The sequence below is a fragment of the Lissotriton helveticus genome, chromosome 3_1, assembly GCF_964261635.1.
Source record: "Lissotriton helveticus chromosome 3_1, aLisHel1.1, whole genome shotgun sequence".
Classification (NCBI taxonomy): domain Eukaryota; kingdom Metazoa; phylum Chordata; class Amphibia; order Caudata; family Salamandridae; genus Lissotriton; species Lissotriton helveticus.
The window spans coordinates 1168681156-1168704225 of NC_136061.1; the positions used below are offsets into that span (position 1 = coordinate 1168681156).

Genomic DNA, 23070 nt, shown 5'->3' on the forward strand with positions numbered 1-23070 from the left:
TTCACCTTTCATTGTTCCCCAGTGGGATTTGGCTTTGATTTTAACCTATCTGATGTGTTCTCACTTTGAACGTATGCAGAACTGTTCTCTCAGACTTCTGACTCGTAAGATGATCTTCTTGGTTACCATTACACGGAGGGTGAGCAAGCTTCAGGGACTTGTCTTTGACCCACCATATAACACCTTCTACCCAGACCTACCAGTTCTTTGGAGTCATGCCCCTTTCTTCCAAAGGTTGTGACTCCCTTTCGCATCATTTAGATTATCACCCTTCAAACGTGTGTTTCCTCCCCTCCACCCTCTGAGGAGGAGGAGAGACTCCATCACTAGTATGCAAAGATAGCTCTTAGTTTTTATATCCATCGAACCAAAGAACCCCAGTTGGATGATTGGCTTTTCACTGGATTCACCAGTGCAAAGAAAGGCACAGCAGTGCAAAAGAGAACCATCCTTCGATGGATTGTACTCTGCATTATAATCTGCCAGACACTAGCAAAAATGCTGCGCAAACAAATGATGGGCAGAATGCTGAACAAATAAAACATTCACCCCAAGTCAAGAGAGCTGGGTTAAATCCATTGTTCTTTTGCTCACCATGCCACCCCAGTTTGGACCCACCAATATGGAAATGAGTCTTGACCCTGCTCCTCATGGGGACAGTTCCAGCCCGAACTGCCAACCGGACCGGACCTCCCTGAACCGGAAACAAGCATCCTGGGCCGGCTTCAGGACATCACCCTTCATCAGCCAGGCTAGCTTGAATCCAGTGGCACAGCGAGCAAGGGGTCCACATCTGGGCATACCCCTCCCACTTAGGGCAAAAAATGCTGTGCAAACAAATGATGGACGGAATGCTGAACACATCAAACGTGCATCTTTCTACCAAGTCCCTCAGCTAGTGGGTTTTTTTAAGTTGCACCACCAGAACACTGATATTTAATATTAAAGTCTCATTTTTTTTTTATGTTTGCTCTTTATTTTTTAGACCTGTAGCTTTACATATTTGCCCCAGAATATTTTAAAGTGCTCTTCACTGCATCTGTATTTGTGTCACCACATCCATACCCCATTTTGGAAACATTTCAATAATCAGCCAGCAATGCACAGTTTTCTTGTTGTGAGTTGTCATTTAATAAAGTTTTTCTGTCTACACATGTACATTTTGTATCCGTGGTTTCCTATAATCAGCTCAGATTTAGTAATTGAGGTAGAATAGAACATTAGCATTCTTGCATCTTTTTTCAGATATTAACTAGTAACCTACCATTAGCTTTCTAGGACTTCAGACAATACCTGACATGTATCAGCTCATAACAATCTTTATTTTTCTGACACTTATCCGAAGTTGGTGATCTTCGAAATTAATTTTTTTCTGGAGTCCAGTAGAATCTGAGGCTTGCATTTATTAAGATCACTGAACTCAAAAGTAATGCATGTTTGGGCACATGTGTACTCTGTTTATATGATGTACAGTTTGAAATCTCCAGTCATTTAAAAACTTTTATGATGTTATCATCTGTATACTTATGAAACATTCCATGCTTTTATTATGTTTATTTGTCAAGAAATACATTCTATACTTTGTTTTGTTAGGTTTTGAGGTTTGTGAGGGAATGGAGTAGTTTGACCGCCATGAAACAAAGAATTCTAAGAAAAAGTGGGGAGAAGTTTTGTAGTCCTATTTTGGCCTTGATGGATATTACAAAGCGTCAAGACAAGCATAGCAGCACCAAAAGGTATGAATGAGTATGGGTATTTTTACAAGAGAATCTGTTTATATGACTTTTAGCACATCCCCCGGAGAAGGATGATTTTATATTCATGTTGGCACCCGCTTCTCATTTTCAGATAAAACGTACTTTATTCTTAATCAGTAAATTAAGATGCACAATAACCCTTTAGCCACAGTTTAATTTAGGGGTTAATACTTATTAAGGATGGCCACACTACTGTTTGCAAGACGACCCTCAATAAAAATCAAGTACTATCTTTCATAGAGGACTAAAATCATAAAATGATGAATGACGATAAATGCAAGAAAAATGAAAGAGTCCCATTTTATAATAGTCCTTTAAAAAAGAATGCAAGGATAAAATGTAAAGTAATGCAAAATTAGAAACAATGATCAATAACAAGATGGTTAGGCCTGAATACTTACAATGAAGTAAGCAGCATACGGATCCATTGGCATTAAATTACCCTGTTATCAGAGTTGCAATCAGTCCTGTCAATGCCTTTTGAATATGTCAACAGAGTCAACATTTCACATATGAGAATTCTTCGTTTTATTGATATTCTGTGAATACAAGATCAGTCTCTAGAAATTATATGGATGTATATGATAAAAATGCACTATGTATAGTAAAGACTACATGATTATCCTTCGTAATAACAGACTTGATGCAGACTGAATGATCATATGAATATGTATGTATGAGTCTGGTACAAGAGGGGTGTGTATGAAGAATTGCGATTACCTGTACAATTTAATTAAACTATATTAGGGATTTTGGTCTTCTGTGATTGCAGTGTAAAGGAATAAAAGATTTGATCAATTGATACACAATGATTTTTGTACATTATAACTGTATAAAGCTGTACTAACTAGAATGTGCAAACGTCAATCCGGCAAGTGTTGCATAAACCGATTCCTTTAAGCTTACACCCCAGTTATAAATTAACCAGAAAATGAATTGAAAATGAATTGAAGATATCATTTTGTAAAGATGTATCCTTTTGAACCTAGATCTTTTAATTCCCAAAGAGTCAAAACGAATGTATGTATTTAGGCCAACAAAGCACCTTTGTGCCTTGGGGAACATCCTGGCATGTGTGGTGGAGTCAATGACATCCAAATGTGTTATGCTTCAGGGCACATTGTGACACCATGTGCACAAATCCTGGATCATCTGCAAAAATATGGACAGTCACCAGATTTTCCTTCTATATAATGTGAATCGCTGGGAGTGCAATTCAGATAATGCAAGTATTGAAACATGTATTAACATGTGGCAGTGGTTCCTTGTATGCTTGTCAACGTTATATACCATGGCCCCTTGTTTGTTTGCCAGAGGGTCCCTCTTCCACTTGCATGTAGTATTGCTATATTCCATTTGCTAGGTAGGCAGTTCAGGATTCTTAATTCCCCCCTTTAATTGTCTCCCAGGATGTTTACAAAGTGTCAGGCTCATGTGGCAGCACGTTTGCACTGACAGGTGGTGAATGTGAAACCCTGTTGAGACGACGGACTCAAAGAGGGGCCTTTATATCAAGACCAGAAACACAGTGCATGCTTATCTGAAGCTGTTACCCGACCAGTGTAATTTCAAACATATATTATGGAACCATTGTAGGAGATTGCTTTCCTGGTGGGTGGCATCTGTTAACAGTCTGTAGTTTCAATAACAGAATGCAACTCCCTTCATAATATGTTCCCTGTATTGCTTCCATGTTTTCAAAGAATTGACAATTACTCCCATTTTTCTCTAGATATTTAACCAAAGGTGATGTGGCAGTCGCATCCATCAACAAGGCTCATAGTGATGGTGGCAGTCTGCGTCTTATTTCGAAGGAGGCCATTATTTCAATAAAGCATAATGTTGATGTGCCAGGTGGAAAAGAACAAACTGGAACAGTGGAGTAAGCATTTATTTTGACACATAATTGTGATTGTAGTAGAGAAATGTGTATAATTTTGGCATTTTTTTGTGTCGTAATGATGATGTTCCAGGGTAACGTTAAAGTTCTATGACTGTTGGGAGACTCACTGCCGAATCCCTAACTACCTTTTCTTTTTTCTGCTTACCACATCTATCAACCTTTTATAGTCTCTGCTTTTTTCTTACGTTTTCTAATAATTTTTTGGGGATTTGATTCACGCTCTTGATTAAGACTTTGGATTTACATTTTGTGGATAGTGTTAGAAGCCGAACTTTTGTCACACTTGAACTAGTGCTAAAAGTGATCCTGTGCTCAACTTATGAGTTTGTGACACATGAGCATATATACACTCTAAAGTCATTAGATGAAAGTCTAATGACCTTAAGATCTTTAACCGTTCAGATAGGCAAGGCTTGCTTTTGTTTGTTGCCTGAAGTTAGTCTGAGTAATTCCTTCTCCACAATCTTCTGGTACTCCAGATCCAGAGGAAGCACCACTTCATCTGGTCTGCTCATGGAACAGAAATAGGAAATAAAGCAAGAGATTGCACTATTAGTCCAATATTGGTTCCTTTTTTTGAAAGTGCTTCATGTCTGGACCAAAGCTGTCCTAAAGGAAATCTTTTGCTATTGTGCAAACTTTGCTGTGTCTTCAGATCCGCAAGTCAAGTCAATAAATCATTCAATTAATCAGGGTGCTTGTAAAGCGCGACTACTCACCCAAAAGGGTCTCAAGGCTTTTGGGAGGAGGGGGGGGGGGGGCTGGTCCATCGAAGGCACTGTGGTTCAGTCGAAGAGCCAGATCTTGAGGTCCTTCCTGAGCAAGTCTGACTACTCGACCCTGTAAATAATAAAGTACACCCAACATTCCTACAGTATGCCTGCCCAGATAGAGGTGTTTATTAATATGCTGTTGGAAAAGTCCAGATATTTTTCTTGGTTGCTAGTGCTTGCAGCAGCAATGATCAAGAGACCCAGTGTTACCTTATGGAACATGCTGCTCCATTGCCCTCCAACCCTTGCCACACATCTTTCAAAGCATTTGTTTTTGAGGCCCTTCATCTTTCCTATTCCCAGTGGCCCACGCTGGGACCCTGACTCCACTGGCTGCAGCACCAGCGCCCTTGCTGCTTCTGGCATCTCTGTTAGCTTTGCTCTTTATTAGTGCATCAAAGACATTACATCCTACCAAAAATCAGAACCCTGTTTTTCAAGGATGAACAAGTCTTGGGCTAAATGGAAACCAATGCCATTTCCCTCTGAGTTCTTTGTTTGATTCCATTTAACAAAGAGTACAGATATCTAGGAACTTGCATTCATAGTCATCAATGAGGCACTATTTACCCACTAAATTAACAATATCTCCTCCAAGGCTGTTGTTACAAGTGATTAAAATGCTGTACTTTTTTGGAGGTTCTAATTAAGGAGGAACAAATAGAAGCACACCATTCAACTTTATGAACTGAGATTTCAGTTAGATTTGAAACACTGGAGCCCAAGGCCTCTGCAAAACGCTCGACTCAACTGGTTCCAGTTTTTTTCGAGGCAACAATGAAAGTATTCTTGAAATTGACCCAGTTGAATGCAGTGACCGTTTGTCTCATCAAAAAGTACAAACTACTTATGGGAGTCCCTTTCTTTTAGTCAGACGTATTAGATGATTCCATCATTGTCTTGGCAGTATGGAAATGCAGAATAGCCTCCATAAGATTTCATGTGTTTCCAGGCAGATCATTAGCACTCCTACCACAACTCTTTAAAAGGTGCAGCCGCTATGGGAGATATAAGAACAATTCTGAAAGTCTTGCGCGAAGAGGAAAGCCACCTTTACAACGCAGTCAATACATTGCACTACCTATACATAGCAGTCATTACATTGCAACATCCTTTACATCGCATGTCATTACAACGCAGCCATTACATTGCATGTCACTACAATGCAGGCATCACATCGCAAGTCATTACAACGCATACCATTACAACGCATAGTACCCTTACACTAGCCGACACTCACCCTACTTTTGCACTCACTGGAGTTACAATAGTAATTATTACCCCAACACTATCCAACACTTACCTTAAATGCAAAGTAATGGTATGCATTGTAATGGTATGCGTTGTAAAGTTATAATGTGATGTAATGGAATGCGTTGTAAAGGTCGTTTCTGAAAATGCGACGTAATGGCATGCCATGTAAAAGAATGCGTTGTAAAGGATGTTGCGATGTAAAAACTGCATTGTAAAGGCATGCATTGTAACGTCATACATTTGTGCGAAGAACCGGGCAGAACCTCTGAACTTCTTGAAGGTGGTGATGATGGAGAACATGCTTGTTTCCAAACAAGTCAGTACCTCATTAGATATCGATGTAACAGCAAACCAATATTGCCATTGCATTTCTAGAGAACACTTATTTTTTTTATTGTTTTATACTTACAGGTCTTAAGCCAGATACAAAAAAAAAGTTATTTATTGGCTTGCCTTTTACAGAAATGCTCGGTTTAGTCCAATACTCATCGACCTCACAAGGAAATTCAGCCGTGTGGCCTTAGATTCTACTGCCTTATTCAATTTTCCAAACGAACTGTCAGCTATCTTCCAAAGAGGCGTTTCTCAGATTACTTGGTCAGCTTGGGGCCTGCAAGCACAGTTCAGTTTTTCTCTCTGTATGGATATACTGCATATTTGCCTACTTTCGTTACTTTTCAGTTTATTGAATCATTGGGAAAATTTGGAAGTTTCCGCCTTTAATTGGCTTTCATATTTTCCAAATATCTGCATTTACATATAAAGATAAATTTATATAAAAATAAATGGTCTAATGGGAAGTGTTTTAGACTCGTATGCAAGGTCATTTTAAGGATTTTGTGGGCCCGGGCGGAACGTATTTAGGGGCGCATGTTCAGAACAGCTTTGAATTTATGAATCAATTTCAGCTTTTTCATGCCCTCTTTGGTCAGGTCACTATCAGTGCACAGGCAAACTCGTTCAAATTCTAAAGCTGTTACATTATATATTCAGGAATAGTGAGGTGTGTTTTTAATATTGTAATACAGCAGCAGCTCACTAATGTTACTACAAATAAGCTCTGTGACACCCTCCTATTTTTCATATATAAGGTTCCGTGTTTATCTAATAGAAACATTATTTATGGATGCCCACTTTGCCCATGCCTCAAAAGATATCTGCTCATATGCATAGGTGGCAATATTCAGTGTTCAGGAATTTAGTCTAAATTCCCAAAAAGAAGAACTAGATTTCAAGTAATGTTTACCCTTTAGGGATGCATTCTTAGCTATCCATGCTGTCACTGTGAAGAAAACAGTCTTCTTTTCCATCTGTCAAAAATCAATAGCTTAGGCTAACTGTTAGAGATTATTGTTAGGTGTCACTGGACATGGACTTGGGCTTTATGTCTGTGAACCAACTGTTTGCTGATCAAAAATGTCTACATTCCGGCCTATGAGCCATGACAGTACAATTTGAAGAACGTGTGTATTAGGGCTAATGACACATCAGTCACTAAAGTGAATAGCTTATGGTTTTTTTTACAATACATCAGGGGGAAAAAATGTGAGCGAGCTGTTACCTCTGTTTTTCTTTGCAGACTAAGCCCCAATTTAGGGAAGTTTTTTGAGCATCTCATCAGGCACCACCATAGTACCTCAACCAAGACTGATACACACTTGCACTAAAAAATAAATATCCCCCGCTCTGCTGTCAGCAAAAACTAAGGGTCCATCAACATGCTAGCAATATGACAACTCTTTTGTCCTGATTCCAAACACACCCTGTCAGTCTTCATCTTTTCAACTCATGGTTGTCAGTTTGCAGCTATCTTGAAATCTGAAATTAAATCCTTAAATTTGACATGCCTGCTGGTACCACAAAATTGATGTGCAGCTTGACACTGTTGATCACAAGATCCCTTTTTTCACCCTATGAAACATAGCAAGAGTCTCATACTCCACTATATGGTGCTTCCTAGCCATCATCTTCCAAGTACTCAGTTTAGTCCCTTCCACTCCATCTCCCATCCAGTGCTATGTGGGATTTTACAAGGTTCTTACCATGACGTGTGCTCTTGATCATCCACCTTTGCTCCCCACTAAAGATGATCAGTGTTTGGAAGCTCCTCTACTGATTGTAAGCTTAAGACATCCATCCCTGCTTGAAGGAGAGTGCCCAAGACTTCAAGATGGCAGACGCCCTCTTAGTTAATGCTGAGTTGAGCTGCCTTTATCCTCCATCATTTGTCTTCGTGCAGTCCAGGCAGCCTGATGTTACTTGTTACCTGGGGTCAGAGACACACTGGGGTCGATGAGTAAGACCCGTGCAACAGGCAACCAGCCAGGTGGTGGACTGACCACAGAGAGACCTACCCAGGGCGTGGCGATTTCTGGTATTCCAGATGAAGAATCCGAAGCATGCTAGGGGTAGCACACTTCACCTGCTAGGCTCTGGAAGTCAGGAGGAAGCTATTGCCATTGGGCTGTGCCTTGGAGACCAGTCAAGTTTTGGCCTGAGCGGCCTTATTGAGAGAGTCGGACAGCAGGCCTGATCTGATTCGGCTGGTCCCTGGGCAGGGCCTAGCAGGGGAGTCACTGTATGTGGCCTTAATTCCTATTGATGCTACCATTCTGACCTCCTTCCTGTCCCAAGACTTCCTCTCACATCCCCCGGATGCCATGTGGGTGTGGTGATTAGGGTCAGCTGCTATTGGGTCATGCGGGTGGGTAGTGGGTAGCTGCCACGTGGTCAGGGTGTTCCTCCCTCTTCCTGTCCTCCAGGCCATTAAGTGGCGCCTGCCCTCTATCCTAAAACACCTAGATGTGGTTTTGCCACACTGGGGATGCTGGCACTGTTTGTGCCCTCTCTCTTCGTGGCCCTCTTTTATTCCTTCTCCCTTGGCCTGCTTGGGGGGTGATGGGGCAGTCACAGGAGGACTAGACACACCTTCATTATTGGCTGACAACATGGACAGACTTCGTTTTGCATCAAGAGCCTGCTTTCATATGTCTCATGCGGCAGCTCATACCTGCCCTTGATTTTTTGACAATTATCCTTGTGTGGCCATAAGGTGTATTGACGGTCGGCAACCATATGTCCTTGTTACGGTGTTGGAAAGTTTTCCTGATGCTGACAACACTGGGAGTTTTTTTGAGGACCCATACCTGACACTATTGAATGGTTTATGCTTGTAAAATTGTGTTTGAGGCGTGTGTGGCTGTAGATACACATGCTTTGCATACTCCTGCCATCTTGTGTTGGGTCTGGATGTGTGCAAGTTGTTTTACTTCGAAGAAGTCTTTAGAGTCACGTGATAGAGCGGCGACTCCTCTTGGTGAAAATGCACATGGGCATTGACTATATTGTTAGATTGTTTTCTTTTTGCCGTAGGGTTCGGATGTGTGTGCCTGCCCTCCGGTTTGATGCTGCCACGGTGCTTTTTTCAGTTCGCTAACTACCTTCCCTTGGTTGGTATTATTTTCGATCGCTTTTCCATTTTCTCTTGTGCATCGTTGTATACACTTTTCCATTGAGCCGAGTTCTCCTCGACCACGGCCCCTCCAGGGCTTCATCCTTTAGGACCTCCTTTAATTTCCATTGTGTCACTCAAGAATGCCTTGTTGGTGATGGAACAGAAGTCCTTCTGTAATTGTTCTCGCGGCCATGGAAAGTATCCTCGGACCGACTTACATCAGGTCTACAATCTTTATCTGTCATCAGAACACAGTGTGGCTGATTGCCTGCTGCTCCTTCCTTTGCAAGAAAACTCTTCGAGGCCATTGTGCATGTTAGCTCGAGATGAGGCTGAGGAGCATAGAAGACACAACAGACCTTTTTGGTCACATTGATGTCGTGGAGGAAGAGCACCCTCAGCCATCGGTATCTGAGGAAGAGGCTTTTTCCATTGAAGGCAGCTCCGGTTCCAACCTTGAGGTCACCCATGAAATGGAGGCTGTAACACTTCTTCTTCTCCTCCTGGGATGCCTGCGGATCCCTTGCCGCCTGCGGGGACTTCTGCAGCGGCTCCGGCGCCGACAGGTTTGGCTCCAGGTTCGGAGGATGTGGTGCCGTCGGGGTGCGGCTCTTCGGTGTTCCCTCCTTGGGACCACAGCGCCTCTGCCTCGCCGCAACCTCCGCGGGGTTCCCTGTGGTGTCGCGGGAGGTTGACGGGGCTCGGGCGTGTCCTCGAGTCCCCCTCGGTCCTCTGGGCAGGCGGCAGCCTTGTCCGAGGTGATGCCGCTCAGGCGCCGGTGGCTGCTGGCCCTGGCGACGCCGCAGACGGCTAGAGGTCGGGGCGTGTCCCCGGGCTCCCTTCGTCCCTCCACCCAGGCGGCAGCCTCTTGTCGGAGGTCGAGTCGACGCCTTTTCGGGGCCGTTCCTTAGCCGCCTCGGCTCAGACCCAGCCTCGGTCTCCTGCACCGCGCGTTGTGGCGGAAGTCGTTCCGGCGTCTCCTTCGGCACTGGTCGACTTTGACCTGCCGCCAGTCGTGGACTCTACGGCGCCAAGCCGGCGTCAGGTCGTTGATTCGTCTTCGGACGCCCCCTCTTCTCCGGAGGTTTGGCAGTTGATGGTTTCATCTTCTCCGGAGACGGGTAGCTGCGTCGTGGCTTTTTCCCCTGCGTCGTCTAAGGACGGCTCTTCGCCGTCGCCGCGGCTGCAGTCTTCGCCAGAGGCACCTCAGGTTCCCCATTCCTCGGCCCCCCTTCCCGGGCATGGCCTTTCCTTCCTCCTGTTAGACTGGGGGGCGGCCGCCTTAGCTTGCAGCTGTCGCCCACAGAGGAACTGCTCTACAGAGTCGGGTGCTGCCTTCGTTCGGGCTGTTTCCATGGCTGCGGAAATCTTGCGCATGGGCGATCCAGCTGCCGATTTCCCCACGAATCATCTTCTGGAGATCCTACATCAGGATTCAGGTGCTCGAGAGCTGCTTCTTCCCTTCGAGGCTTTGCTCCACACTTCTCTTTTGGGGCTTGGGACAGCCGCCACGGGGGACCCGGGGCCACAACAACTTCTGCACCGCCACTGTCCTGCGCCGCATGATCCTGTCTGTCTTTCCCTCCACCCCTCTACCAGGGGCTCTCTTTTACAGACTGCCTTTCCCTCCCTGCCATCGGTGTTGTCTCCCCCCTCACGGGAGGCCCGCTGGTAAGATTCCTGGGGTCGCAATATCTTCGCCTCCACCAGTGCGGCTTTGCAGGCCCTTAACACTCTTTGGGTATTGGCTAGGGCCACTTCTTGCTTGTGGGATTTGGCGGAGTCCCTTATGTATGTCAGGAGGGTGCCTGTGTTGATCTGTGGCACCATGTGTTGGATGGCCGGGAGCTGGCGGCATTTATTCTTCAATACGCTCTGGACATTTCGGAGGTGCTTGGTCGTACCATGGCTTCTTCAGTGGCCCTTCGTCGACATGCCTGGCTACGGGATAGTGTGTTCCCGCAGAACATTAGGGAATGGCTGGTGGACCTTCCCTTTGATTGCACTCTTTTGTTCCACGCCACTGCGGACTCTGCCATTCAGAGGTTTCTTAGGGGGCTTCGTCCTCCTCCTCCTTCTCCCCCTCAGTGACCTGTAAGTCAATCTGTGTTTAGGGAGGTGTTCTTCCGTTGTTTTCTAGGGCCTTGTAGCAAGTAGCCCCGGTTGTGTGTTCTGTGTGGTTGATGTGCCTTCGGGTCCTTTTGTTAGGACTTTGGTGCTGTTGGCTGCTGGTCCGGCCCGTTTTTGAATTGTGGTTTTGGCTGTTGGTAAGCCGTGTTGGGCTTCAGATTAGGCCTTTTGTGTATTCTTGTTGGCTGATTGGCAAGCTGTCTGTGGTTCCTCCGCAGGTCTTTCTGTTTGTCCTCTGCTGCGGAAACTTTTTCCTAAGAGGGTTCCCATGTTCTTGGGACTTAACATGCTTATATGGGGTACTGGTAGCTATTATATAGCTCTATCATGTGCTGGGGAGGTGTGGTCGTCCTTCGGGCCTCTGCTCTCCGTGGCGTCACGGTATGTCGCAGGTGAGATCCTCTTGCCAATGGTTTGCATTGCGCCCCGGTCCGTCCTCCTGGATCGCTGTGTCGCTAGCCTGGTCTGGCATGCTGTCTGCAGCCTTGCGTTGTAGCTCTGCCTGGTTCCACTTTATTCGTCCCGTCCCGCTTGCTCTCACATTGCATCACCTCTCTGCACCCCCCTTTGATAGTACAAAATGGCAGTTGAAAAGGAACTATAAAGGGATTAAAAATGAAACTCTTGCTCCTTTTATGTCTAGCCTCAGGCCCTCCTCATTAAGGGATACCAACTCTGCTGCCTTCGCCCTTTCACATACTATTGCAAGTGCAGTGGATACTCTGGCCCCTGCTAAAAAACACTATCTTGCCAGAAAGAGACCCTCAGCTCCCTGGTTTTCCAACACGCTCAGGCTGCTTAGGCAGGGCTGCAGGAAACAGGAGAGACGCTGGCGGTCTCAAATGGATCCGAAAGAGAGGGAAAAACACAAAAGTCTCCTTAAGGAGTACAAGGCCGCAGTGATTGGGGAAAAGAAGGCCCACTTTGCGAAGTTGACGGCCTCCCTCAAATCACCTAGGGAGCTGTTCAGGATTATAGATTCTTTGGCCACCCTCCAGTTACCAGATCCCATAGTGGGGACCCAGGAACTGTGTGACCAGATCTCCACCTTTTTTCATACCAAGATAGTGGATATCTACACCGCGCTGGAATCGCTGAATCGAGACCTAGAGACCGCGGCTCCCCCCATGACCCCCGCTGCCGAAGGCCAATCTACGGGTTCCTGTAGTAGCCTCTCTAATTTCGCTCCCCTTACCTCCGAACAGCTTAATGTGCTCCTGTACAAAATAAAATCTGGATCCCCTCTGGATCCCTGTCCGCTTAAGAGTCGCAAGGAGTGCAGGGAGGTTATGCTACCCCCATTGCTGGAGGTGATGAACCTAGCTATGTCAGAAGGCATTTTCCCCACTTCCTGTAAAATGGCAGTGTTTAAGCCTCTGCTAAAAAAAGGCCACTCTGGATCCTGAGATCCTTAAGAACTTTCGCCCGATATCCTTGCTCCCCGCCCCTGCCAAGATGTTAGAGGCTCACCTTAACTATCATCTGAGTGCCTTCCTGGATAATTCCTGCCTACTGGACCCCTCTCAGCATGGCTTCCAGAGGGCACACAGTACTGAGTCCGCCCTAACTGTGGTCATCAATAACATCCGCTCTAAGGTTGACCGGGGCCAAACTACCATTCTGGTCCTGCTCCACCTGACAGCTGCTTTTGATACCCTGTCCCCCTCCATCTTGGCCAGCCGCCTCAGGGAAATAGGAGTGGGTGGCCCTGCACTGAGTCTCCTGACCTCTTTTCTTAACCAACGTGAACAGAGGGTCAAGCTGGGTGATTTCCTTTCCCCCGTTAAGCCTGTACAGTGTGGGGTTCCTCAAGGCTCATCCTTGAGCCCCACACTGTTTAACATCTATGTGGCCCCCCTGGCCAGGCTAGTAAGATCCTTCGGGTTGGAAGTTCTGTCATACACTGATGACACCCAAATTATGGTCTCCCTCTCCCAATCGGTGAGTATCACCGCTCTTAATTTCAGGAACTGTATGGAAGCAGTCTCTTGCTGGATGATCCAGAACTTCCTGAAATTAAACGGTGAGAAAACCGAGGTCCTGATTTTTGGGGCCAAACAGGACATCTGGTCAGGTGACTGGTGACCTCCCTCACTCGGAGTCTGCCCTCAGCCTTCCCAATGAGCCCGCAACCTGGGTGTGCTGCTAGACTCCACTCTTTCGTCCGAAAGGCAAGTTAGTAGAACGGTCTCTATTTGCTGTGGCGCTATCAGAATCCTGAGGAAAATCACCCACTACCTCTCTCCCGAGTCCAGGAAGCAGGTTGCGATTGCCATCTTCGCATCAAGGCTGGACTATTGCAATGCACTGTATCTAGGCATAAATAAAAAGTTGGTCCACCGCCTTCAGAATGTGCAGAACGCTATGGCCAGGTTCGTCGCGGACGCCCCTAGACGGGTCTCTGCCACCCTAACCAGGAAAAACCTGCACTGGCTTCCAATGCAGTCCAGGATCAATTTTAAGGTCCTGTGTCTCACCTACGGCGCCCTTCATGGACATGGCGCTGAAGACATCAGGTCTCTTTTATCCATGTATGCCCCTAGCAGAGCCTTCAATAAAAAACTGTTGACCGTCCCCCGAGTCGCTAAAGCCAGATGGGGTGGGAGGTCGTTCTCATCCCTTGCTCCAAAATTGTGGAACACGCTTCCCGCTGAGCTAAGAGGGCAAACATCGCTCTCTCTTTTTCGTAAGCAACTAAAAACCTTGCTCTTTGTAGAAGCGTACGTGTAGCTCGGCATTTCTCCACTTTACAAGCAGCTGTACCATCTTTTTTAGCGCCTTGATGTCCTTGGGCTTAGTTGCGCTCGATAAATTCCCCTTCATTCATTCATTCGTGGGTCTGTGTGTGTCGGCCTCTCCCTTGGGGCGTGTCCTGGCCCTTCTTGGCCTTTCCTGAACTCCACCTTCGGCTGGCGTCTGACTTGTCCTGGATGCACCATTCCGTGGTGTCTGCTGCTGGCTGTGCATGCCAGTGCAGGCCTGTTGTTCTTCTACACCATTGTGCCTTTCTTCTTCCGTCTGCACTTTCAGCGGTGCAGCCGTCCCTGTCTTGTCCGCTGCTTGCGGCTGGGGTGTGTTCGGCTTTTCTTCAATTGGGCCTTGCCTCCGGTTCTTCCTCTCCTCCCTAGTGGTTGAGGTGGTTCTTGTGTTCCTTGAGGCTCTTCGGGCACTGTTTGCCCCTGCGGGGTGTTGAGCAGTTCTCCCTTGGTGGGGCTTGGGATATCCTGGCCTTTCCCTTCTTGTTCCTGTGGCATGTCCCCTGCTGGGGCCCTGTGTCTCTCTTGGTGGGGAGGCTCTCTAGCAGGCCCGCCTCCCTCTTGAGTATGGCTAGGGTATCTATTCTACGTTAAGGAATCTGCGGCTAGTAGTCTCTATCAGATGTACAAATTACTTACCTTTGGTAACAATGTATCTGGTAGAGATGATTCTAGCCGCAGATTCCTTCACGACCCACCCTTCCTCCCTGTTCTGCGAGGACCCTCTGCTTGGGTTTCTGCAGTCGCCTCCCTCCGGGTGCCTTGTCTTCTGTGGGTGTCCTCTTCGTTTTCTTCCGGACAGGCATCCCTCCAGCTGGTTTCTCGCCAGCGGGAGGTCCTTCTTTTGTTATTTTCCTCTATTGTTAGAGTTTCTGATCCCCACCTGGTCTTCTTTGTTGGGGGTTCTTTTACCTGTCCTTGGCCTCCTGTTCCTTTCAGGTGGCACTGTAGTCTGCGGATGGATTACCTGTCCTTGACCTCCTCCTCCTTTCAGGAGGTATGGCCATCATTGGCAGCGTAGTCTGGGGATGGATTACTATTGCTCCTCTGTACCGGGCTTGTGGCCCTTCCCCTTGTGGTTGTGGTTGCAGACTCTCTTTCTCTCTCTCTCTCTCTCTCTGCCACGGCGCTTTCACATGCTTTTACCTACAGGATGGTTCTCGCCTTGGCTTGCAAGGTGGTTCCACGGAGTGGTGCTTTGCGCTTTTCTTGCTATGGCTTCGCTGCTCTGTCCTTCTGGTGCTTTACTGACACCTGGTGCTTTCGCCTTGGCTTGCACAAGTTGTTCCTCAGAGTGGTGCTCTGCTCCTTTCCTGCTCTGGCCTGCTGTTTTCACCTTCTGGTGCCTTGGTGCCATCTGGTGGGGTTTCTCACCTTTTGTTTCTCTCTATTTTGTCTCTCTGTTTATTTCCGCTCACTATTCCCATGCTCTCTTCAGTTTTGTTGTGATGGCTCTGCGTTGTGGTGCGGAAAAGTTATCTGAAGCAAACTGACGTCAGCTCGCTGGGGTGGGGCTTATGTGACCTCGCTAACGTCACGCCTGCGGAGGACGTTGGCGCACAGAGATGCTGGGCAAGAAAGTTTTCCGGGTCCAGTCTCACACCTGGGGATAATTCTATGTTAAGGAATCTGCGGCTAGAATCGTCTCTACCAGATACATTGATACCGAATGTAAGTAACTTGTACGTTTGGGTACCTCAATCTGCCTGCAGAGTGTATGACCATTCTCAAATAGGCATGCAGGCCTTCAACCAGAGTCTGCTATGCAGCCAAGTGGTAATTAAAATGATGTTCGATGGCTTTCTTGGCTAATATTTCTATCCTTTATATATCAAGGCAGTCTCATGGTCTACCCCCTACACTTTTACAAAACATTACTGTGTGGATGTTCTAGCTAACATTGGTGAGGCTGTCACCTGAATACTTTCTTCAGTCTTCTGCAACATCCTCAGGCTAACCACTGCTTCTGGTACGACTGCTTTACATTCTATGCACAGCATTAGTATCTAAAGTTACAGCCACAAACGGAAAATGTTACTTATTCGTGGCATGTAGTGTTATAGATTCAGCTTTCACTCTTATGCTTTCATTTGCATGGTTGTCTTCTATATTTCTATGCTTCATCTAAAACCTCACCCTTTGTGCTGGAAAACCAATCGAACAAGGAGCGATGCCCGTGCGCATTATCAGTAAGAAGTGGAGTCATTATACCTTGTGACTCAAAGACTTCTACGAAGAAAAACAGCTTGCCCGCTTCTGAGCCCAACACTAGATAGACGTAGTATGTACAGCACTACATGCCACGAACAGATGCTTATGGGGTAAGTAACATTTTCCTTCTCAGTTTAGCCTCGCCTTTTACTAACAAACGCCCTGAGATTTAGGTGATAGACCCAATTTCCAGGCCTACGTTTTTGGCTTCAGTATTCCATGTACATTAAATTGCAATTGCCTACCTTTGCCTGCATGCTCTTTACAAGTAATCAAATGAAGTGACAGAGTCCCTCAGTCAGGTTGCTTTTTTATGGGGGCCATTCTGCATCAGGTCTGTATGATATTGCCTTGGATATCCAATCCAGGACTTTCGTAGGAAAGCATGTTAGTATCTGGCGTAGACTCTTCCAGAACTTCTTTCAAAGAGGATCCGTATTTTCAACACTTTTTTCGAGCCCCCGTATCCTAGCACCATATGCCATTTGACTTCCTGCTTTAAATTGGACTCCTTATAAATATTTGAATGAATTAGAATTTGTAAAGCGCAACTTATGCTCAAAAAGGAGCTTCAGTGCACTAGGATCTATAGCCAAGGCCTCATATGAAGCAAATTTTTCGCTCTGTGTAATGCTTCCTATTTTTGATTACTCTGATAACACAGTAACATGAACTTTCCATCTCAGATTACTTGTATCCCTGAATACAGAAGAGCCCATCTCCTTGTTTCATACCTTCAAAGTGGAAAGACCTTGTTTTAGTTGATAATTGCAAAAATCAATGATCTTTTGTTGTCAGATAGTTTATGAAGCAGTATTTCCCAACTGCATGTACCTGTCCTTTCAGCCTTTTCAGCGTGCGGGCAATTAAGAACGACTTTTTTGACATTAAAAATACCAGTACTAGGAACCCATGGTACTTCTTGCGAAGCTAACAACACCTCATGGTAAATCAGTTGTATATATTGAGAAAAGTATGGGGCGAAAAGACAAGTCTGTTTTACTCCATAAATTGCCTTAACATGTCTGCTCAGCTTTCCACTTTGGCATAGTCTCCCCTGGGTTGTTCTGTCATATAGCCTTTTTTATGGTCATTAACAGCTCCTCCTTCATTCCATCTATTTTCTAGCTTCTCCCAAATACTTTCTCTAGGTCACAAATTGAAAGCAAAGTCCAGAAATTCAACATAAAGTAGCAAATGCTTTGACTATTTGTACACTGTATGCAGAACTACACATTCTTGATCTATTGTTGAAAGTTAGGGCGAGAACCGATAGTATAGGACTGAATACCTCTGCTTCTCAACTCAGTCTTCTACAGACTTTGACTGTTTTTTTAATATAATTTATAGGTGTTGTCAATTAGACTGATTGGCTTATGGGATTTTGGCTCACTTGTAAGTCCTTTCTTTTACAGGGGTATGATGATCACATTTAGTGAAGGGTGTGCAAATCTGGCATATTTGCCCTGAGAGGGTGAGTGAAAGGCCTTTATACTTGAGTAGTTGTTAGATCTCCTCCTGAACTTGTGTGAGTGGGTCCTCTACTTCTGTTGTGATCGGTAAGTCAGTGTCTTTCTGTTTTTATTTAGTAAGCGTTATCTGGCGGTTTTGGACTTTCCCAGGCGGGCACTATATTCCGCATTGAGTCAGCTCTTGGTTCTTTCCAGCAAATCTGGGCGGAACTGATTGGTGTATCTTAAGTTCAGTGGTGGTGTGCTAGTATGGGTAGTTCGATGGGTTTTCAGAGGAGATGTTTTGTGAGTGAGGTCTAGAGGGGAGGTCTTCTCATCAATGACCAAATAAATGCGTCTGTGATCAGTCTAATATGTGTTTGTTTTGGTGTGGGGGGAGGCTGTGGTTTGCACCCGAAAAAAATGGCTGCCTAAAGCCACTCCTTCACGCGTCCCTGCACTCCTATACCAATATTTGGACTTGGATGCCAATTTCTGAGAAACCCTGAGATGGGAAACTAATTTGCCACTTCTGTGGCACCGACGGTGCTCAATTACTTCTCCAGGAATTGCCATGTTTCATGATCAGACTGCATGAGGCAAATTCAAGGTCAGGCATTCAAAATTGATATCACTATGTCCGATCAGATATAATGGCTGCGGCCCCTCATCTGCCGCAGCTGGTCCTCTTCCCGCCCCCGCCTCCTGCAGCCTTAATACCTTTCCCGGCCCCCGCTCCGCGGGAGCCGCTCACTGCTGGGAGATTGCCGTCACAGAAGGACACTTGAATAGAGATCGGGTCTTCGGAATCCCTCATCGTGCGGAGGGCAGAACCTGTGCCTGTGCTGTTCCCAGGCTGGACATTGTGGTGACTGCACTTGCAGGACTGCGAGGACCAGCGTGCCTAGCGGCCCCTCATCTGCCGCAGCTGGTCCTCTTCCCGCCCCCGCCTCCTCCCTCTACTTTAGTACGCCCATTTCCGCGTCCGCGGAACGCGGACGGGCAAAGCCCGGGCCAAGGGCGGGCCCGTTCTAGCCCGTTACAGACCGAGTTAGACCGGACCGGGCCTATTCTCTTGGTCCGCGGTCAACTGCCCTAGATCTCTGTGAAGCCTGTTTACAACCGGATCGTGATATCCACCCAAATCTGGGATAATGGCGACAAGGGAAACGAGAAGTAAAGCCACGGCATCCTCTGCCATGGTGGCAGGTACTCTGGACAATTTTCTTATCAGAGCTAACTCACTGGTGTCAAATGAATTAACGATTTTAGAAAGAAGACTCTCGCAGGGCATTGAAAGTGTTAGGAGATCCTCTTTGGGTCTAATAGCAAATGCTAAAACCCCCGACAAGGGCGAGGACCCACATAACGCCCTTTTAGACAGCATTGACCAAACGATATCTTCTGTCCGGCAAGACTTAAGGCCTAGTCCACCTTTGCGTAGTGATTCTTTGCCAGCTATTCTTGATGTCATTGCTGCCCCAGAGATTGTGAATGGTCCGTTATCTGAAGGGGTCCAGGACTCAAGCTCTCCTCAGTTGCGAGGGGTGCGGGAAGGGGCTGTTCCAAAAAGGAAACGTGGGTGGCAGAACAAGGGAGGGAAAAAGCCTAAATTAGATGCTCGCTCTAACATCACTGAGACTACGGGTCCCACACCGGACCGGGTCTCCCCCCCATTAGACAATGATATCTGCAGTCTGCCCCCGCAAACTTTGACGGTAGTACAGCCTGCTGCTTTCAGGTTTGGGGAGGGGCACACTCGAGGGAAGGATAACTTCACCCGCACTCCAAGTAACACCATGAAATCTCTGCTGGACCCCATGGTGGCTAGACTAGATTCTATCAAGAGTAGGCTACAAGCACTAGAAACGGCCACCGGGGGTATTGTGGATCTTGTAAAGAGTTTGGGGGTAAATCAAAGAATGTTTGGAGCAAATGGGGGGCTGTTCCCCCATCTATCCCCCCCTACCTTAGCAATTTCCCGTCCATCAAACCACCCTACCGCTCCTCCACCCATCCTCCCTAACCTAGTAATTACCTGCCCTCCTAACCCCCTCATTGTAACTAATGCCCCCTACCTACCGCCCCCACACCAGCAACTGTTCCGGTGCAAACCTCTACTCCAATGGGCTGACTAGGACACTAACGGGGTCGGGTACCCGGCCTGCGCAAGACGCACGCAGAGCAAATTCGAAAAACATAGTCAACCTAACCCCTGAGGCTGCTGCTTATGTAGTGGTCTTAACTGGTGCCCCTGAGCTAAGAGACCCTGCAGTAGAAAGCTTTGCTTCCCTGAAAAATAAGGTGGCGAGTTGGTTGAATATTCACAGACCCCTTCGCCCGAATATTAACACAGAAATCTTGATGGTTCGAAGAGTTCCGTGGGTGGGATACACCCCAAAGAAAATCAAGGGGGATTGCATCCTGGTAAATTTTAGGAACCCAGCTATTGTTTCATACATCTGCAATTGGCAACGCAGTATGGGGGATACAGTAATTCAACCACTTTCCTTGTCCTCTGATGACGGGTGGACCAGGGTGGGCTCTAGAGGTTATACCAGAGGTTCCAGGTCAAATTTCTATGAAACTTCTAGGCCTATTGATTACTTCCATATTAACAGGTACAGCAGCCTCAACCAAGTAGACTGACTACATTGGGAAGGATGTCCCCAGGGCGGAGCTGCGGGGTCTGTATCCACAATTCGGGTCAACATTCAGGAAACAGACTCTGACAGTGTAATCCAGCAGGGGGCAGGGGTGGACATTACAGATACTCGGGTCATGCAGCAAGTAAGCACTAATCACGGCCCGACAGGTTTTAGTTTAAATGATCCCTCCACCCCAGCTCAAGGCAGCTCCCATGGCCCGACCACAATAAAAATTGTTTCCTGGAACGTGGCAGGTCTTGGTAACAAACTGGCCTGTCCGGACTGGGGTTCTTTCATAGACACGACCGACGTATGTCTTTTCCAGGAAACGTGGGCACGGGAAGAGCAATTTCGAATAGGGTATGCCTCATACTCAGTCCCCGCAAGGTGGGGGGGAAAGGGCAGACCGTCGGGAGGGCTAACGATCTGGACTGCACTGCACTGCTAGGGTCATGAACACTGCATCAGAGGATGTACACTGTGTGATCCTGGAGTGGCGGAATGGTACCAGACTCGCCCAGGTTAACATCTATTCCAGACCTGTGAGTGTTACATCTGAGTCCAGAGCCATCGAGGAGCTTGCCTCCTTCCTAGGTGACATCCCCGAGGGAGTGACTCTTGTGATAGGGGGAGATTTCAACTCCCACTTTGAGCCACTTGTGGGTCTGTTGGATGGTGCAAACCAGGAGGAGGATGATGTTTGGAAAATCCCTCAGGTGGCTGGGCCCTCGGTAAGGTCATGGGCTCTCCTGGCAGTCCAAATAACTACCCTGACGCTGAACCACTCAATCAGGGCCTGCAATGGTAGGGTGAAATCGGATATCCCTCCAATGAACACTTTCAACAAACCAGGGAGGGAGGCACCCCTTGATTATATTTTAGTAGAATGTAGTGCCTGGGAACGGGTACTAGATTTCAGAGTGGCCCCAGGGGAGAGAGTGATCATAATCCACTGATCCTTGACTTTTCCCTTCCCAGTGCTACTAAGGGCAGTCCTACACTCGAGTCTGGGTCAGCTAATAGGGCCCTTCTCTCCAACAACAGACGCAGGGTAAGATGGGACAAGCTGGTCACCCATCCAGATCAGGTGGCTGAGCTTTATGCTCGGCTTATCCCAGTACTAGAAGTTGCTGGCGTATTAAAGGAACAACAACCGGCACATGAAAGTTATTACAGGCTTGCAGAACTTAACAGGGCATTATTCACTAGCCTGGCTGAAATCCTAAACCCTCCGGATCTCAGAGGGAGCAGGGCAGGTAGCAAGCCCAGCTGGTATAATAGTGCCTGTAGACTGGCGAAAAGAGAACTCCTTGAGGCACTGAAGCAAAACAATGACAGGGCACTCATAAAGCTCAGGAGGATAGCATACCGCCAATTAATTCATCACACTAAGATTGAGTGGGGGAACGAGAACTGGGCAAACCTAACATCAGCCCTTGCAGTGAAGGATGCCCGCACGTTCTGGCAAATTATAACCACAGGTTCGGCCGAACCTGAGCTGGCAGTAGCACCCAACATCGCTGCAGAGGTGTGGGAAGACCATTTCCACACCCTATACCAGGGAGATATCTCTATTGGGAATCTGCCCATATGTGGCACAGAGCCTACCTCTGCTCCAGTTATATCTGACTAGGAGTTTGCTGAAGGGGAGGTCATGGATGCTATTACTAGACTCCCTGTTGGGAAAGCCCCGGGGTTGGATAAGGTCCCTGGAGATCTTTTTAAACATGAGCCCGGGATATGGGCCCCATATTTAACGTTGATTTTTAATGCAATTATAGGGGGCATGGCGGTCCCTAGTACTTGGCTGGGAGCAGAGATAGTCCCGATCTTCAAGAAGGGATCACCTCTGCTCCCAGCCAACTACAGGCCGATCAGCCTAATAGATGTCTCACAGAAACTTTTTGCGAGGCTGATTCTAGACCGCCTCGAGGGCTGGATGGAGGAGTTTGATATCTTAAGCCCATATCAGGCAGGCTTTAGAAAGAAAGTCTCGACCACGGACCAGATTTTCCGACTAACTATGCTTTTTTGGAAAACGGTTAAAATCAAGGGCGGCTCTCTTTACACGGTTTTCGTGGATCTCCGTGCGGCCTTTGACTTGGTCCCACGTAGGAAACTGTGGAGTGTGCTCTCAGATATGGGCATCCCTGCCCCTTTACTGAACAATATAACCCGACTCCACACAGAGAATTTTGCGCAGGTCAGGTGTGGGAGAGAAGGCAAACTGTAATCTAGCTTCCCCGTTGGCAGAGGGGTGAGCCAGGGGTGCGTCTTGGCGCCCACCCTGTTTTGCCTCTTCGTCAACAGGGTAATTGCCCACCTGAATGCGGTCTCTAACAGAGACGCTCCAAGGCTAGCTGGGGTTGGGGTGTCCGCGATTATGTTCGCGGATGACACCCTATTACTTTTGAAGACCCCTATGGGTATCCAGCGAGTCTTGGACGCCTTTGTAGGTTTTTGCCACGAACGGGGGCTGGAAATAAATACTTCCAAAACAAAATTCATGATTTTCAATCCCCCGAAAATAACGCGCCCAAGTCCTGTGATTGGAGGAGCTCGGCTTGAAAGAGTGCAGACGTTTGAGTACCTGGGTCTTACTCTCAATGAGAGTATGACCTGGGCTCAACATCAAATAAAATCGCAACTAAAGCTCACTCAGAAGGTGGGGATATTCTTAAACTTTTAAGCAAAGCCACAGTTAAGCCAATTGGACCACCGTTAGAAATTTAT

At 46.9% G+C, this 23070-nt stretch overlaps 1 protein-coding gene across 3 annotated transcripts in view; it reads left to right on the plus strand.

The window, feature by feature from the left end:
• The window catches only part of ZRANB3 (zinc finger RANBP2-type containing 3), a 929924-nt gene that overhangs the window by 792053 nt on the left and 114801 nt on the right, over window positions 1–23070 (plus strand). For all 3 annotated transcript variants that reach the window (XM_078681806.1, XM_078681805.1, XM_078681807.1), the window contains 2 exons: window positions 1594–1736; window positions 3490–3639. In XM_078681806.1, coding sequence (XP_078537932.1) covers window positions 1594–1736; window positions 3490–3639 — 293 coding nt within the window. The remainder of the gene's footprint in view (window positions 1–1593; window positions 1737–3489; window positions 3640–23070) is intronic.